Consider the following 18,853-nt stretch of genomic DNA (forward strand, 5'->3'; position numbering starts at 1 on the left):
TTTTCACAGAAAAATTCTTGTCAATAAGGGGCAAATTGATATAGCACATTGAATGATAGTAGTTTCGGACACATTTATTCATGTTGCTGGTATTCTGAGTAATAATTTGAGCCCTTAATCACATTTGTACATCAAAAAAAGACAAAGATTCATGACTTCATGCAAACTAGTTGTCCAAAAATTTGGCTTATCTGTCAAATTGGTCGATAAGAATGTTGAAGGGTTAAATAACATTAAATGAGATTCATTTGCAAGATGGTCTTCAATTTATCCATCCCTTTTGTTTCAAAATTTTAGCTTTGAAGTTTGAGATGTTCTTAAACTGTCCAATCAAAATCAGTATTACCACAGGACTCTTTGTAGAATAACAAAATTAGCTCTGATGCATGATGGGTGAAGAGAAATTGTCCAACATCATAATTTTTTCAATAATAGGGTAATACCATATACAAAAAACATAACAAATATGATTCATCAGTGTATAATTTTATTTGAAAATAGAACAAAATAGAAATGATCTTTCTCAAATTCAAATCTAAACAATCCTTTTTATCTTTTTATTTGTTTTTGATAACTCTTATATATTTGCTTTCTTACATCTGCTTACTATATTACAAATGTTTAAAAAAATGTTTAATAGTCTTATTACAACATGCTTCACTGAACACTTCCAATATCATCTGAACATGACTGGAATAAATATTTAACATCCTAGACAACAACTAAAAGTCAAGGGATGCAGTTCATGAGATCATGATTTTGACCAGATTTCCAGCAGAAATCTGTCTTGACTATGAAATTTTTCTTCCAACAATTTCTTGCTTCCTATTGTTGGTGTAGTGGCATACTCCTTGGATCAGGTACACCTGGGGCTTCTAGATTTTGCTGTAATTGCATCAACCATCGCTTTGTAGAATTGTCATCCTTGAGACAGTTAGCAAAAGTGTTGTCCTTCAACTGGTCTGGAAGGCACTGTCTCAATGCTTCCCTAGCCCTAAAATCAAAGAGTTGCAAAATTTTGAAACTTATGTGAATTATATTATAACAAGCATTCTGAGAGTATTGCATGGCAATACATAGTCCCCTACCGGTTAAAAGTTCATTGTACTGGAACAAAATGCTAACTTGATCTATAACTTCAAAAAAATCATGGTTTAAACTATATAACAAAAATCAAGTCAATATCTTCAAGCCTGATGAAAAAAAGTGTTAATAAACTGTTTCGCCGAGCGCAGCTGTATACGACTGCAGAGGTCCAACCCTGAACAGTTGGGGCAAAAATGGACACAATATTCAAGCTTGATACAGGTCTGAATTTGGATTGTAATTAAATATGTGACACATTATAGGTTTCTGACACAGAATAAATGTAGTCAAAGAACTTGAAATTGGTTATATGATTTGAATTTATATTCAATTGAAGATTTCTTGCTGTTGTGCAATACACTGTGCTGTTGCGCAATACTTAGTAAATCTGTTTTCAGACTATATACAAAGAATTACCAAATAAACTGTGACCCCCAATTTTTCTTTGGAAAATTGACAATTTCTTAAATCTTGAGGGAAAAAAAATTGACACCCCTCCAATTTTTTTTGTTTTACCCATCCCATCCCCCCCCCCCCCCCCCTTTCCAAAAAAAAATGATATCTGACTAAATTTTTTTATAATTTCTTAAATCTTGAGGGAAAAAAATTGCCCCCCCCCCAAAAAAAAAAAATTTTTTTTTACCCCCCCCCCCCCCTCCCCCCTCTCCAAAAAAATAACATTTGAAGAAATTTTCTTTTTGTCAAATGTGGTACAATTTAAGAGACATCCATACACTTAAACACAAGTGATTGATTGAAAACTAGAAAAATGCTTGTTTTAGACCCTTTTTGGCCCCTTATTCCTGAACAGTTTGGGCAATAACCCCCAAAATGAATCCCAACCTTCTACCTGTGGTATTGAACCTTGTGGTACAATATCAGAGCAATCAAAATACTTATACACAAGTTATTGTCCTGAAACTAGAAAAATGCTTGTTTTGCGCCCCTTTTTGGCCCCTAATTCCTAAACAGTTGGGACCATCACAAAAACAATCCCAACCTTCCTTTTGTGGTATTGAACCTTTTGGTTAAATTTCATAGAGATCCATACACTTAAAATGAAGTTATTGTCAGGAAACCAAATGTCTTCGGACGACGACAATGTGATAGCAATATACACCCCCAAAATTTTTTTGCGGTCGTATAAAAACTGATTATTTAAGGACCAAAACTCTGCACAAAATCATCAGACCGGCACAAAATTCAAACTTGATCTGTAACTTGTCATGATAAAACTATTAACCAATTTTCAAATCAATATCTTCAAGCTTGATGAAAAAAAGTGAGGAAAACTGATAATTTGAGTGAATTTTCTAAGTCCAAGGACCATAACTCTGCACAAAATCATCAAACAGGAACAAAATTTAAACTTGATCTGTAACTTGTCATGATAAAACAATACACCAAATATCAAATTAATATCTTCAAGCACGAAGAAAAAAAGTGTGGAAAACTGATATTCCGGACTGACAGACGGACAGACGGACAGACAGACGGAGTGCAAATCTAAAGTCCCCTTCCACTTTGTCGGTAGGGGACTAAAAACAAGAAGATGTGGTATAATTGCCAGTAAGATAACTCTCCACCAGAGACCAAATGACATAGAAGTTAACAACAATGGGTCACTGTACGGCTTTCAACAATGAGCAAAACCAAAAAGTATTTTTCTAGAATGTAAACTTGAATAAAATGCTCCGCTGGGCGCAGCTTGATACAACCGCAGAGGTCGAACCCTGAACTGTTGGGGCAGGTATGGACACAACATTCAAACTTGATACAGCACTGAATTTGGATTGTGATAAAATATTTGACACAACATAGGTTTCTGACACAGAATGAATGTGGTCTAAGAACTTAAATTTTTTTAATTTACCAATTCAAACCATATCATTATTATTTGCTTTTATATATAAATCAGAAATAACCAATTTAGAATGGAAAATTTTAAAGAAAAAAAAGGAAAAAAAAATCCCCCCTCAAATTTTTTGAACCCCCTTAAGATTCATCACACCCAAACTCAATCCCAGCCTTCCCTTTGTGTTACAATGTATGGTGCCTTGCAGTACAATTTCAGAGAGATCCCTACACTTGAACACAAGTTATTGTGTGGAAACTAGAAAAATGCTTGTTTTTTTTCCCCTTTTTGCACCAAATTCCTAAACGTTTAGGGCAATTACCCCCAAACTCAAACCCAGCTTTCCCTTTGTGATATAAAACCTTGTTGTACAATTTCATAAAGATCCATACACTTACACACAAGTTATTGTCCTGAAACTAGAAAAATGCTTGTTTTTTTCCCCCTTTTTAGCCCCTAATTCCTAAAATTTTGAGGCAATTACCCCCAAAATCAATCCCAGCATTCCCTTTGTGGTATGGTACCTTGCAGTACAATTTCAGAGAGGTCCATACACTTGAACACAAGTTATTGTCTGGAAACTAGAAAAATGCTTATTTTTGGCCCCCTTTTGGCCCCTTATTCCTAAACGTTTTGGGCAATTACCCCCAAACTCAATTCCAAATTTCCCATTGTGATATGGAACCTTGTAGTACAATTTCAGAAAGATCCATACACTTACACACAAGTTATTGTCCTGAAACTAGAAAAATGCTTGTTTTTTTGCCCCTTTTTGGCCCCTAATCTCTAAAATTTTTAGGCAATTACCCCCAAAATCAATCCCAGCCTTTCCTTAAGTGGTATGGTACCGTGCAGTACAATTTCAGAGAGATCCCTACACTTGAACACAAGTTATTGTCTGGAAACTAGAAAAATGCTTATTTTTGGCCCCTTATTCCTAAACGTTTTGAGCAATTACCCCCAAACTCAATTCCAGCTTTCCCTTTGTGATATGGAACCTTATAGTACAATTTCAGAAAGATCCATGTACTAAAACACAAGTTATTGTCATGAAACTAGAAAAATGCTTGTTTTTTGCCCCCTAATTCCTAAAATTTTGAGGCAATTACCCCCAAAATCAATCCCAGCATTCCTGTTGTGATATGGAACCTTGTGGTACAATGTCAGATAGATCCATACACTAACACACAAGTTATGTCTGGAAGTTACAAAAATGCTTATTTTTGGCCCCTTATTCCTTAACTGTTGGTACCATAACCCCCAAAATCAATCCCAACCTTCCTTTTGTGGTATTGAACCTTGTGGTAAAATTTCATAGAGATCCATTCACTTAAACTAAAGTTAGAGTGCGAAAACCAATGTGTCTTCGGACGACGACGACGACAACGTCATACCAATATACGACCACAAAAATTTTTTGGCGGTGGTATAAAAATGACTTGTGGGTAACAAGAGAAAGGTTCACTGAGCAAGCTGATGCTACAAGAAACCAAATGGTCTATGTATGTTTTAAGTGGATAACACTCGATATTCCAAGTTTAGGCATTAAGATATCTAAATATGTTTTTTTTCAAATTGATATCAATCTGTTTTTAAATTTTATTGTTTAATATGCATGAATTGTTGCCTCTGAACATTAAGCAAACAAAAAAATAAATTATTTAAGTGACTTAAAATATAACAGGAGTAAACACACTTTAGAACTTTAGGGGAAAGTTACCACTTCTGGCAGTCAAATCCTGAGAAGTGAAGATAAAAAATTGAGACTTTAAGGAGAAGTGAGGGATTATGATAATGCAATTCATGAGAAAAATTTATGAACATAACACCTTCTTATCAACTTTTAGAGGCCTTTTGTACTGAAAAATGTTCAGCCTTGTGGTTTGGTTGTATTGTTAAAAGGAGTTAAAATACTGCATTGAATGTTGCAGAATCTGAAAACCAATTCAAACAAGTCTGTTTAACTTAGCTCACATTTTTTCCACCAAAAAACAAAGTCAAAGCTTAAATTTGAACATGTTCATAACTTCTAATTAATTAGGTCTCTGGTGGTAAGTTTAACATTGGCAATCATACCACATCTTCTTATTTTTATATGGAATGGTATTTCAAAAATTACTTCTTTTATTAGTTGAATTTGGAAAAAGAATTTAATTTAAGGTAGAGTCAAGCATTTACATCTATAGACTAAATTGCAATTAACTTAACCTGAAATTCAACTTGGAGAAACTAGGTCATGGTGGTCAGCTGGAATGATTACCTAAAATATACCTAAACAGGCAGGTAATAAACAATGACTCACTATACTTGATGAACTTTAAACAAAGCAGGGGTCATGAGCATTTTAATCTATATTATACTTTTACATGCCTATTAACAGTTTATTGTGACAGCAAATCAACTTCAAATTTGACATTTAGTATATTCCTATAACATTTACCTGGGATTATCTGACAATCTAAGGTAACATCTGACAACATGTTTGAGTAACCTGGCAGAGGGTTCTTTAGATAAATGTAGCACCATTTTCCCCTGTATCAAATAGAAAACAATAGAGTGCACCTTAAAAATATTTTTTTACCACAATTCTTTGTAGTTTTATCTTAAGCTGTAAATAAACATTTATATAATAAATATTTCAATGTTTAATTTGATGCCTAATGACTACTAGTATGTCACTTGAAAGACAGGTATATATAACTTTGTTTAGTATATATGCAAACAATTGAGAAAATCAGCAAAACAAGGACTGAAACAATACTGATTAGTAATGATTTTGTTCCTTTTTAGAGGCAAGGGACTCAATCAATTGCTACTTTTCTTTTACATTCCATGAATCTCAAATCCAAATGCACTTCCTAACAATGTATTAAAGGGACACCTGAGACAACAGAGTGGTCAAGTTATCAGCCTGATTATACTTCATTACTGAAATGCCTGTACCAAGTCAGGAATATGAGTCTATATATGACATTGTTTTCCATTCATTTGATGTGTTTAAGCTTTTGATTTTGCCATTTGATAAGGGAATTTCCGTTTTGAATTTTCCTTGGAATTTGTTTTTTTTTGTTATTTTACTTTTTATACATCAAACTCTTCAAAAAAAAATTCAGAATGTGTAAACAATGCACTTATTCAACGTATATACAAACTTTTGGAAAAGTTTAAAGCTTTGGGTTGAATTTTGTAAAAGGAGTTGATTACATAATTGAGTACCCTCCAACTAGAATGTTGCTGAATTTGTTAAAAAAATATGTTCTAAAACAGACACCCATGCAATGTAAAATAGTTTTAATTCAACTTTGAGATTGCAGGTCAATATCATATGTTGGTCATGACGGTATGCAACACATGGTCTCATAGTACTAAAAGACGCCTTTTGAATTTGTGCACTTTCCCGTAAATTTCCTATATCACAATGCTTATCTTATTAGGTCACAGTAAGAACCGATTGTTCAATGACGTCGTTAACAGGGATTGACCTCTGGTTAAGCAGTGTCAGTCATTCATAACATTGGTGTATGTGTGCCAAATATATTAAGTAAAAAGAAGAAGAAAATTTTGTTAAAATGGAAGAAAATTCATGAAATGCCATTTACTGATTCAAAGAAAACTGATTTACTATAATTTTATAATTCAACAGATAAAATTTACCAATATCATTGCAACATGTGAGAATCTTTCGTAGGTTTGACATATGTATGATAGACCAGTCTCATCTAATAATATCTTCTGTAAAATGAAAGTAGCAACCTAAAACAAAAACAAACACAAAAATTAATGATCATAGATCATACTATTACACATTTCAAATATGTATGCATGTTTCTCTTTATACTTATATTTTGAGTATTGGCAGTTATTACATATATACATGTACCTTAAGATTATCTATTTTAATCAAATTAATGGTATCATTTTACTGCACCAGATGTACATTTTGACAATTTATGTCTCTTCAGATGTTGCTCAGGCCAAAATATTTAGAACTTTTAATCACTAACACCTAAAATTATATTGATAGACTGCAACATATTTTAATTCTATTATGGGCGCTTTTGCTTTATGATACATTCTATTTTACACATGTTTTAAATACCTAATAAACCTGACCCATATAAAAGAATATTGTCACCAGTTGTACCAAAAAGTCAAGTACATCTCCATATTTTTAAAATATATGGTATGCCACGGTTAAGTTTTCTTTATTTCTTTATGTAGGTCTTTATTCATAAATTTATCCCTTTGCCCAGGGAAAATGTCATCAGATAAAAGATCTCAATGAATTGATATGATCTACTGTTTTGAAATTGTAAACAAAGGTATATAGTATACTCAATAACTTAAGAGTATTTTTGAATATTACTTTTACTGTTTAGTCTATTTTTGGTGATGTCCATTTGACGTGGCTCTGTACTTATACATCCCCTTATTGTGCTATAAAAATTTTTGTATTCTTGTTTTTCATTTTTGCTAATGTGCTTTGTCTATATGCCTTTTTGTGTTTCTTTGATACATATGATGTGGCTCTGTACTTGTACATCCCGTTATTGTGTTATGGTAATTTTTGTATTCTTGTCTTTCATTTTTGCTTATGTGCTTTGCCTATATGCCTTTTTGTGTTTCTTTGTTACATATTTATTTGTTTTTATAGTGATTAAGATTATAACACAATGCTGACTGCTTACCTATTGACATTTTTACCTATTGTGTCTGTTTGTTTTGTTCACACATCATTGTCAATATAATGGAATTTTATGTGACTGTCATACAAGTGAGAGGTTTAGCTAGCTATAAAACCAGGTTTAATCCACCATTTTCTACTTAAGAAAATGCCTGTACCAAGTCAGAAATATGACAGTTGTTATCCATTCGTTTGATGTGTTTAAGCTTTTGATTTTGCCATTTGATTAGGTACTTTCTGTTTTGAATTTTCCTCGGAGTTCAGTATTTTGGTGATTTTACTTTTTAAGAGAAGCACACTACCAATACTAAACAAAATGAGTTTGTCTAAAAAGAAACATGTTCAATAAATCTAGTTTGTCTACACTGACAATGTTGTATAGACCTATTTTTTTTAAGAGTGACAATGTTCAATAAACTTAGTTTGTCTAACATTGGTCATGTTCAATAAACCTAGATTGTCTAACAATGGAGATGTTCAATAAACTTGGTTTTTCACAAGGACAATGTTCAATAAACCTAGTTTATCTAACAATGACAATGTTCAATAGACCTAGATTGTCTTACATTGAAAATGTTCACTAAACCAATTTTTTTTACATTGGCAATGTTGCTGAATATTCTGATTTGCCATTAACATTACACAAAAACTTACTGAAATGGCCATTAAGGATATTTGCTCCTCTGTTTCAAAATAACAAACTTTTTAAAAAGACTGTTATAAATTAATAGTATAAAAATAATGGAGCTTAAAAAGCAGATAAAAATGATGGGTCTGTGTCCTTGTTTTTGTGATATAAGTAATTTAAAATTTGACAGGAAATGATTCTCTCTAGATTTTTCATACATTTAACATTAGCACCTTTTTTCTTTCAAAAACTATGAAAAAATAACAAGGATTTAATAAGTCTTCCAAAGATGACATTTTAAACTATATGTAATCAAATTATGAAAAGAAAAGTAGGGGTTAGTGGGCAAAATTTTTTAATGGCACTACTTTGATAAAACCAGAGGATTCTGAATATCTGGCAAAAATTCAAAAACAAGAGAAGCGAACATCTTTAACTTACAGTTTTAGACAGCTCACTTCCAGATTCCATTATACGTAAACCTAGAGGTATTATTTCTGTGGTCAACAGGAAATTAATTACTTCCTGTTCATCTGTCTGAAAATAAAAGAAGAGGATAATTATAGAAATTTATTTTTCTATGGCAAAATAAAATTTCGAAATTAGGCAGATTGAAAATTTAAGCTTAAAGAACAATTATTCAGTATCTTTCTGAATTGTTTTGGTTTATATCATTTGGCTGGATTTTGCCTACTTCAGTAGAACCTTATAAACTTTACGACCTGCGTGTTATGATCCCTTTGTTTTGTGACCTGCAACTTTAATAACTATTAGAGGTAACAGGGTGATATCAAGTTTCTTGATCAATTGTTTTTTGCCTACAATTTTATATTAAAAATGTTGTGTCATTTCTTTTTATGTTTACACATGAATAGAAAACAACCAACAACTGAATCGAAAAAAAAACCCTTCAAATTGTATTTATGAAAATAAATGCACAGTAAAAATAAACCGGTGCCATACACAACTAGACATCTTCAACAAGTATACTATGAAAAGCTTTCAAAATCCCCCCCCCCCCCAACTGGTTTTGAATGAATACTAAAATAAAATATATGTAAAATGTTTGTAGTTTTAAGCAACTGAAAATAATTATTTTTTATTTGTTTAACTTGCTAGTAATTCCTTTGAATCATAAAAATAAATATGAATAATGTGGTATGAGTACCAATGAGACAACTCTCCATCCAAGTCACAATGTATAAAAAGTTAACAATTATAGGTCAAGGTATGGCCTTCAACAGTCTGCAACAACCAGAATAATTTTTTTTTTAAATTGAACAGATGATTTAATATTTTTTAATGGACTTTAATAGTATAGAATGTGCAGAGCTCGAAATTTGTAGCATTTTATAATTCTGAGTTTTATAAAGAAAACAAAATATATATAATTATGTGCAAGTATTCAACAATGATATTGCACTACTTAATAAGTCAGGCAATAAATTGAGATATGAGACATGATTTTAGGCAGCCAGCAGTGGTTGAACAAAATGCAATGCAGTTGTTCTCTACAACTAAACTGTCTAATTGGTATGGGCTGATGAGAGAAAAGTGAATCATAACTTTTGAATTATTGGCTACATGGATTTTTATGAAAATAAGGCCAATATACAAATATTTTAATATGTAGCTAGTGGTTTTTACACAACTTACTTTTACCAGAGCACCAATAACTCCAAGACTGGTCAGACGTAAATATTCAAATGGCCTTGTTTTACTGACTGTATGTAAAAATGGATACAGAAACAATGGAATGTGTGCTGAAATATAAAAAAAATGCTAACTAAATACTCTGTATAATGCCAGAAAATAAATCAAATAAATAAATAAACTGTCCTCACCACCATATTTAACAGATCGTTAACGTCACTGATGCTATCTCCTGAAACAGCATGTCTAAGTAGATGAGACACCAACTGATGAAATGTTTGATGATCAATAAATTTCATAAAAGATAAAAAAAAGTTGGGGTGGTACCAATTTGCTCATCTAAAGGGAAATGATTTTTGTTTAGGTTAATTTCCTATTTTGCCTGTCTGTCAATCAGAAGATATACTCAATTACAAATTTTAGTTACATGCAAAAATGTTATTAATTTTTAAGGTCTTAATTAATTACATTTTTTAATGACCTCAAGTCTCTTGCATACGCATAGTGACAGCAGTTTTCTAATGTTAATGTAAAACAAACTGATTTCTTACAGTGAAGCAACCTTTACCGTAATTATCTCAATGTTTTTGTTATTTGGAGAATGGGTATAAGATAAGAAAATCTTAGTTTGATTCAGCATTTTCAAAACTATTTAACACAAGCTCGAGAGAGCTTTTGACCAAATATAAAAACATATACATAACATAAAAACAATAATAACAACATGAACAAATTTGGCATTCATATGTGAAAGACTTTGTTAACATGTTTAAGGAAATTTGAAGTATGATAAAAATGTATCTACTAAAGAATTTGGAATAAGCACTAAGAAAATCTAAAATATAATAGATAAAATTGTGACAAAAATTTGATATCTATAAACAAAGAAATTCATTGGTATTGATGGTAGATCTTTGAAAGTCTCTGTTCAATATATTCACAACTTTCTGCAATTTATAATATTGATTGTTAAAAAGCCATGCTGTCAGTGACTTCCACACTCTTATGATGACACTGCTGGTAAGTTTTACCTTGTAGGAATGCTGATCTAGTCTCTGGATGAGAGGCTACACACTGTAGTAGTGCTAAAGCATTGCAAACTCTGTTGGACTGATGTGCCTGTAATTAAATGTAATTTACATATGAAATAATATGTGAATTTATCTGTTGGTGTAGCATATTTCCAGATTTTTCAATAAACATCTAAACTTTATTTGAATGCTGACCTTTTTCCTGTCCAATCTGACCTCCTTCATAATTAAACCATAGTTTCTAGATAACTGTGTTTTGCTGACATCTTTGAGTTTGCTATTTGTGGCTAATTCGGAATAAAACAATTACCTGTCTTTTAAATTATTACTATTTTAATAAAATAATCTTAAATGCTTATCTAGCTTTTGTGGAACTAGTAGTAACTGATAGTAAACAACCAGCTGTTTAATTCAATCATGCTGACTTTGACACAACTTCTAAGACACTTGAATTGTTTAAATAAAATATTCAAAATCACTTACTGTGGATTCAATTATTTTTGTGAATACCAATTTTCTAAGATTAATGAAAAATTGTAATTTTGGTGGATGGTTTTTTTCAAAGTCTGTGTACCAAACTCAAGAAAATGTGTACCTCAATGAACATTTAAATTCATGGTTAACCGATACCAATGAAATCCAAGTAAATTGGTATATTATGAATAATAATGAATCCACAGTAAGCTACATATATTTACAGTTAAGTGTGGTGGGTTTATTGTTGGATAGATGTTAACAATCTCCTGAAGTAGTGCTGCCACAGTTCCAAACGAATGCCACAACATAGGTGCAAGATCTGGTACAACTTCTCTCTTTTTACTGTAAAAATATAAATCTTAAGATTAAAGGACAGGATGTAAAGTTGAACAACAATCACAAATGTAAAGTAATGAATTAAATCATTATCTTATACATGTTTTTTAAAGCGATGCAAAGACAAATAAATGGAGAATGTGTCCATGGGACACAGATGATGCCCCCATAATATTATATAACATTATAAAGGAACATAACTCAAGAACGGTAAAAGTGACGACACCCAAATTCAAAACAGATCTGAGTTTTGTGGTAATGAGTATTGTGTATAAGTTTCATAACATTTGGTTGAGGCAAACTAAAGTTAGAGAACGGGAAATATTTTTGGGATGTTTATACAGGCGTAGGGACGTACAGACACACAAGGGAAAAACCTAATCCCCCCTCAGCTGCGACAGGGGCATAAAAAACATCCATCATTAAGAATCTGGACTTGTACTGTTGACTTGAAATATTTGTTGGTAAGTTTCAAATAACTGAAAAGCATTTAAAAATATACCATTTTGGATGTAGAATCAGTGTTAACTACCTTATCAGGCAGGCAGGCATACATAACAGTACATACAAATCTAGGCATTCTTAATTGTTTACAAATTATCAAACCAACAACTTTACTGCAATATTACATTTATGTAAACAGTTGTTGATTTATGACATTGTGTAAAAATAGTTATGAAATATCAACAAATTTAAACACAAAATCTAATCATGCTAATATGACTGAGGGTCTGGAAGTGCCCATGAAATGAAGGGAATTGATGGAAAATTCTTGATATATTATGACCATCACATGTACACAAAGTCACCATTTACTTACTTTGTGCATATGGAAATATAATATTTTCTTACATTACAATGTACATCATTTTGTCGAAGATATTTGTTATGTATATTTTCACCTTATAAGAATCTTATAATAAATGTCAAACCCATGGTTTTATTCAATTCTTATGCTCTTCTTTAAATTTAATTTAAGACCAATAAAACATGGTGGACACATACATGACATCAATTGTATTTTGAATAAACACCAAAGATCAAACTTTACACATTTCTGTGGGAATGGCTCTTCATGAAATTCAATAAAATCTTTAAAACAGTAAGTCTATTTCTATTTGTACATTTTCTGAATAATAAAACGGTTGTTTTCTGAAACTTTTTTGCTTTATCAAAGCAAAATGACAATAAACCAAATGACTGCCTGAAAGAAAAAAGTATTTTCTTATTCAAATCAAAATATTTTTTTATGTCATATTCTATATGCTCAATTTAACATGAGTAAGCATTATTTGTCGAAATTTGACACCTTACTAACAATGACTAACATGACTAATGCTCTGTAAAAGGATATTTACAAATATAATGCCTATCCATGTTAAAATAAGCAAAGAGCATAATATGAAAGAACTATTTCTTAATTTTACAAGATCTCAAAGCCTATTTTTGGGTAAATATTTCCCTCAATTTTATTCCAGAGGGTAAAATTAACAAAAATGAGGCATATCGACGGTAATATCTCCAATATATCATGAGTTGCCGCAATTTTTTCTTCAATAAAAACTGGCATACTGTTGGGTTTTTTTTATGCATCAATAACGGAGGATGACATTTGAAGAAATGACAGCTGAATGTACTATACATTGTAATTTTAGTCAGTATTAAGTCAATAATGATTGTATTATACTTTTCACTCACCTCAGTTCTTGTAAAGCATTTTCTCTGGTGTCTGGACTAGTTAATTGTATGATCCACTGGTAAATCTTGTCCCTGTCTACTGGGGGTATGGTGGTAGGTATGGTGACAGGTCCTGTAGATGTCATCATTCTGGCCTACAACAAAACAAGATCATTCAGCTATAATTAAGTTATATAAAAATAAATGGGGAATGTGTCCATGGGACACAGATGATGCCCCCGCTTGCATATAACGTTGTAAAGGGACATAACTCAAGAACTGTAAAAGTGACACTACCCAAACTTGTACTTGATCTGAGTTTTGTGGTACATGTAATAAGTATTGTGTATAAGTTTCATAACATTTGGTTGAGGCAAACTAAAGTAAGAGAACGGAAACGAAAAATTAAGCAATTATTCCATTTCTATGGGACATAACTCTAGAATGGTAAAAGTGATGCCAACCATATTCAAACTTGACCTGTGTTTTGTGTTAATAAGCATTGTGTTTAAGTTTCATAACATTTGGTTGAGGCAAAGTTAGAGAACGGAAACCAATTTTGGGACGTATGGACGGACGTACCAGCATACATACAGACGGACCAACATACGTACAGATGGACAAGGGTAATACTTAATGTCCCTCCGCTACGGCGGGGGGATAAAAATAATTATAAAGCATTGTACAGTGGAATCTTTAGTGGAGTTCTAGCAAATATGGACATACCCCCGGTATTATGATTCACAACATAATAAGATCACAAAGGAAGCTGAAAAGTTTAATTGATTATCACATTTATGTTAACAAAAATCAGAATAATTTGATGTACAGTCTTAGGTTAAAAGTGTTTCATCTATTGGAAATTTCCCTATTATTATTTCATATAAAAACACATTTTCAATAAAAAATTCTACTGAAGATATTTCTTGCCCAAATTGAATGATTTTTTTCATTAAATACAGAAATGTCTGCTGTTCATGCTGTTTGTTGCAGTAATTGTGAAATATATTTATGATTTATATTTTAAGGGAAATCACTGTTTAAAGACAAATATGTAATGGTAGCCTTTGCCTCAATTCCTCAGCCCATATATATAGTAAACTTGGATATGTATGATGGCTCGTTTTCATTTTCACATGTGTGGTTAAATTTTCGGGTATGGACTATGAAGTGAGATTCGTTTTTTTCCCAGGAATTTTGCACACCCCGAAAAGCCTTTTGCAAAGCGGATTTTCAAGGTAAAAAATCTTTTCACACAAAAAATTCTTTGAAAATCTAATTCTTTACATACATTTAATAACTCCAGGGTTTTTACACCTTTATCATATGGTCCTCTTGCTCTCTTAATCAGCACAACTGGTTAAGCTTAGTTACTTGTTAAAAAGTGAAACATGTTCAATATCACTGCACAGAGATTTTTTGTTAACACACTACTTTTGAGGTCCTCACTTTGAGGCATATTATATAACTAGGGATAATGACCCATATACACCCTCCTATACTCTATATTGTTATTTTACAGCATTTCTTGATTGTTGATGTCAACACTGGTATTGTATAAATAAGGACAGAAATAAATTATGGCTAAGATAATAGGTATCCTAAACTATTTCCACTTGACGTTTCAAATACAGGAATTTGAGGAATTTTGCAGTCTTTAAAGGGCTGTTTTTTTAAATTATTGAATTAAATATTCTCAATTTTTTCAACAATATGACAGGAATAATTAGATTATACTTCCCCCACTTGAAGCCATATAAATGTTAGCTTAGTAGTATTTATTTCTCTACTTAAAATGGTGGTTACACACCGTTTGAGCTGTCATTGCCAGCCTCAAGTCTTTGTTTGCGATTGTTTTATTATAAAAACATGATAAACGTATGTTGATGTATTGCTTAGACTATTTGGATACTATCTTATAACTTTGTAAAATTGATTGCTGTATTTATCATTTGACATTTGATTTGTTAACATTGATTTCAATGGCGGCATGTACATGTTTGCTGGTATAATTTTTACTCAAAACAAATTTCGAAATTTCGCACTTCCAGGCTGTCAAGTTTTCATGAAACAAATGTGTGCGATTTAGCAAAAATTTTAAAGATCAAAGGAAAATGCCGCCAAATAAGCATGAAAATGCGTGAGATAATTGAGTGAGATTTGACAGCATGGCACTTCCAGTTCACCAATCACCCAACATGTGCAAGTGGTCTATTCATAAATCATTCGTATATTGTAAATTTTTTTAATTAAAAATTCAAGAAAATCAATTAATATTTTATTAAACATTCGTATATTGTGTATCTTTATAGTACAAGTTTGCAGTGTTACTAGTTAGCTCGCAGTGGTTTGAGTTCATATTAGTAAAAGATAACTTTTAGAGGTACAAAATGATATGGTAAGAGTTTGAAATGGTACAAGTTGAACAGTGGTCTCGTTAGCCCAAAATAGAAGGGAGCCGCGCCCTGGGTGCCCTCAGTCGCGCCCTGGGTGCCTTCATCCGCGCCCTTCTGCCCTGACGCCTTTTTCCCGAAAACCCTTGTGCCGTTTTGGTAAAATTGCCTTTTGTTTCATCGATTTCTTATCACAAAGTAAAATTACATATATGACACCAGGTGATTGCCCCAGGTTAATCATGTCATTACAATCAATTACAGTGGATAAGACTTCAAAGGTGTTAATAACTAGGTAATTTAATTAAGACAATGTACCTTTTTGTCATAAATTTGATGAATGTGTCAGCGAGTGTTTTTAGCTTGGGTCGGCATTTTCGATCTCCAAGAAGAGTGTATAAATGAAGACTTCCATGACTTTAGAATAGAATTTAAGTCATCAAAATACAACTATGCCTTCACAGAAATGCCGTCCATCTCAACTTGTGAGCGACAAGCAAACAGAAAACGTGTTAGAAATTAATTTTTGAGTTACTTCCCCTGTTTTAGCTTACTTCAAATTTGTGCTCCTAAAATATTATCTAGTATTAAAAATAGGAATAAATCACCAATTGAATACAAAATTATATAAGAATGTTACCTTAAGGATATTAACTGTCTTTGAACATACCAAAAAAAATATATTGCAATTTATTTTTGATAATCATACTTTAAGCAATCCATGTTCTATACATTGTCAAGTCAGAAATTTGTAAGTGTAATGGTTATGATGATGTTAAGCTGCAATCCTGCAAAAATGGGTAGTGTGAAGTTAACCTATCATGACATCAACTTGATGAAGCTTTACTAAATAATTCCTTAACACAAACAATGAAAAAAAGTTTTAAGGGCCAAACTCTAGCTGAAAATTTTGAAATAAGACAACTCTGTCACATGTATGCTTAACTATGAGATGTTTAGTTTATGTTTTTTTTTTTTGGAAAAGGGGGGGGGGGGGGGGGGGGGAGAATAGTAAGTTAATTTGCCTCTATTGGTTTATAGTGATGTGATGTATGAATGTGTATTGACATGTTTTATGAACATGTCGTATGAATTACATTTTCTAATGCAAATTTTATAGAATAAATAATCAAAACAACAACTTATGCATCTTTATTAACAACATATACAGTAAAAAAAAGAATGTGAACTCGTGATACATACAGAAACGTAGACAAAAGAAATGAGCGGTGCCTTTTCGTTTCATAAAAAAGTGCCCTGCCCTCCACTGGCACCCTGCCCCTTTTGATTTCTAGCTGGAGCACTGTTGAATGCATCCGTTTCGAGTGATGATAATATAAATAAGAAGATGTGGTATGAGTGCCAGTGAGACAAAATAAGTTTGGCATCCCACATATACCTTTTCACTATTTGTCTGCCATTACTCTGTCAATAGTTCAAGTGTAGCAGATTTCTCTAGTCAACAGGTTGGGCTCAAGTCAGGGAAAGTGGGGTATTCCCTGTTTTCAGGGACCATCCCAGTTTTCTGGTGTTAAAAAACCCCAGTTTACAGGGACTTCCTTTTTCTATTTCAATTCATGGCATGAAATTTACAAAAGCGCATGTTTTAACTGTATCAGTAGTATTTGTAAATACTTTAAGTATCTCAGGAACAACAAAACATGAATAAGTGAAGCCTTGTTTTTTCTAGAACTCAAAAACATACAAATCTTTTGTTTAGGAATCAGTTGATCAAGCTGCATGCTCCAGGTGTAACTGATCATAACTGAATTATGTTCACTTCTATTGAAATTTTCTATTCATTGAATTTAAATGCCTAAGTGATTAACTTATCTTTTTGTCTTCTCATAATTGATGATCAAGGTATGAATTGGTGAACAAAGGAATTGTTTTGTTGTGAGTTGAGCATCAAATAAGACTTGAAATTAGCTTGATTTTTGAACTTATAAAAACACTTGCTATCATATAACATTGTTATCACATGTAGAAGGTGCGCTTTTGTAGATTTCATACCATAAATTGACAAGGAAAAAAGAAGTCCCTGTTTACTGGGGTTTTTTAACACCAGAAAACTGGGGTGTTCCCTGAAAACAGGGAATACCCCAGTTTTCCTGACTTGAGCCCAACCTGGTCTAGTGTCATAGATACACCTCATCGCTATTTATTCCATTCCGGATAAGTTCTAAAATTACACAACTTTTTCATCCAGTTGAGGCTATCTGGGACCCTGTTTAAACAATGCACCATGCATGATACTTTTTAATGAGACCTGTTTAAAACATCGTAAATACTTCAAACACAATATGTTTTTGACTATAATTTGAGTTTGGAAAAAGTGGATCATAATCTATCAAAGTTTCCTATTGATCGCTTTCTAAATTTTTCCCTCCCTCAGCTCGTAACTGATGACCTTTGTTTGCGGCCTGTTGACCCAACAGGAAGTTGTCTAAATGACTGTTTTTTTCCGGATTGGACTAAATAGCGATAAGGTGTATTCTCAGGTCAAGTGTCGCAGATTCCCAAATAGTGATAAGGTCTGTTTATACAATGCCAGGATATGTTTGATGAATCCAAGTATTTGTAACATGTATAACAGCAGATAGATATATCTATTTGGCCTTATCGGTTAAAGTAAATTTTTATTCATTTTTTCGATGCATTTTGCATGTTTTGAAAGTGTAAAAGTATGTTTTTTTTCATGTTTATGGCGTGAAGATACATTGTATTTGAAGAATATTCAGCACTGTTGTATTGGATGTATTTGTGTTCAAAGCCAATCATTACCTGCTGTTGTGCCATATTCATTGCAAATATATGCTGAAAGTTTACACTTTTGTTTTGGCACCGTCCCCCTCAAACCGGAAGTGATTTTTTCAGCCTGAAGTGAATATTTTGAATTAAAATATTTGACCAGAAACATATGAGACCAAACAAACAAATCTATCTCTTTGATAAACAAATCTTTCTCCTTGTGAGAAAAGGATCCTGGTCAAAAATCAAGAAATACGCATAGAAATAAGCGAAAAGTCGAAA

At 32.2% G+C, this 18,853-nt stretch overlaps 1 protein-coding gene across 1 annotated transcript; it reads right to left on the bottom strand.

The window, feature by feature from the left end:
- Positions 1–470: 470 nt before the first annotated feature.
- Positions 471–18,851, bottom strand: LOC127730264 (CCR4-NOT transcription complex subunit 9-like). Its single transcript, XM_052238565.1, has 9 exons — positions 18,605–18,851; positions 13,449–13,582; positions 11,636–11,756; positions 10,938–11,025; positions 9,910–10,016; positions 8,695–8,790; positions 6,596–6,694; positions 5,382–5,473; positions 471–994 (listed from the first exon to the last, which is right to left on the bottom strand). The coding sequence occupies exons 1-9, from the start codon at positions 18,623–18,625 to the stop codon at positions 826–828; spliced, it is 927 nt and encodes a 308-aa protein (XP_052094525.1). The 5' UTR covers positions 18,626–18,851; the 3' UTR covers positions 471–825.
- Positions 18,852–18,853: the final 2 nt, after the last annotated feature.

Source organism: Mytilus californianus, unplaced genomic scaffold, assembly GCF_021869535.1.
Source record: "Mytilus californianus isolate M0D057914Y unplaced genomic scaffold, xbMytCali1.0.p SCAF_2, whole genome shotgun sequence".
NCBI classification, from domain to species: domain Eukaryota; kingdom Metazoa; phylum Mollusca; class Bivalvia; order Mytilida; family Mytilidae; genus Mytilus; species Mytilus californianus.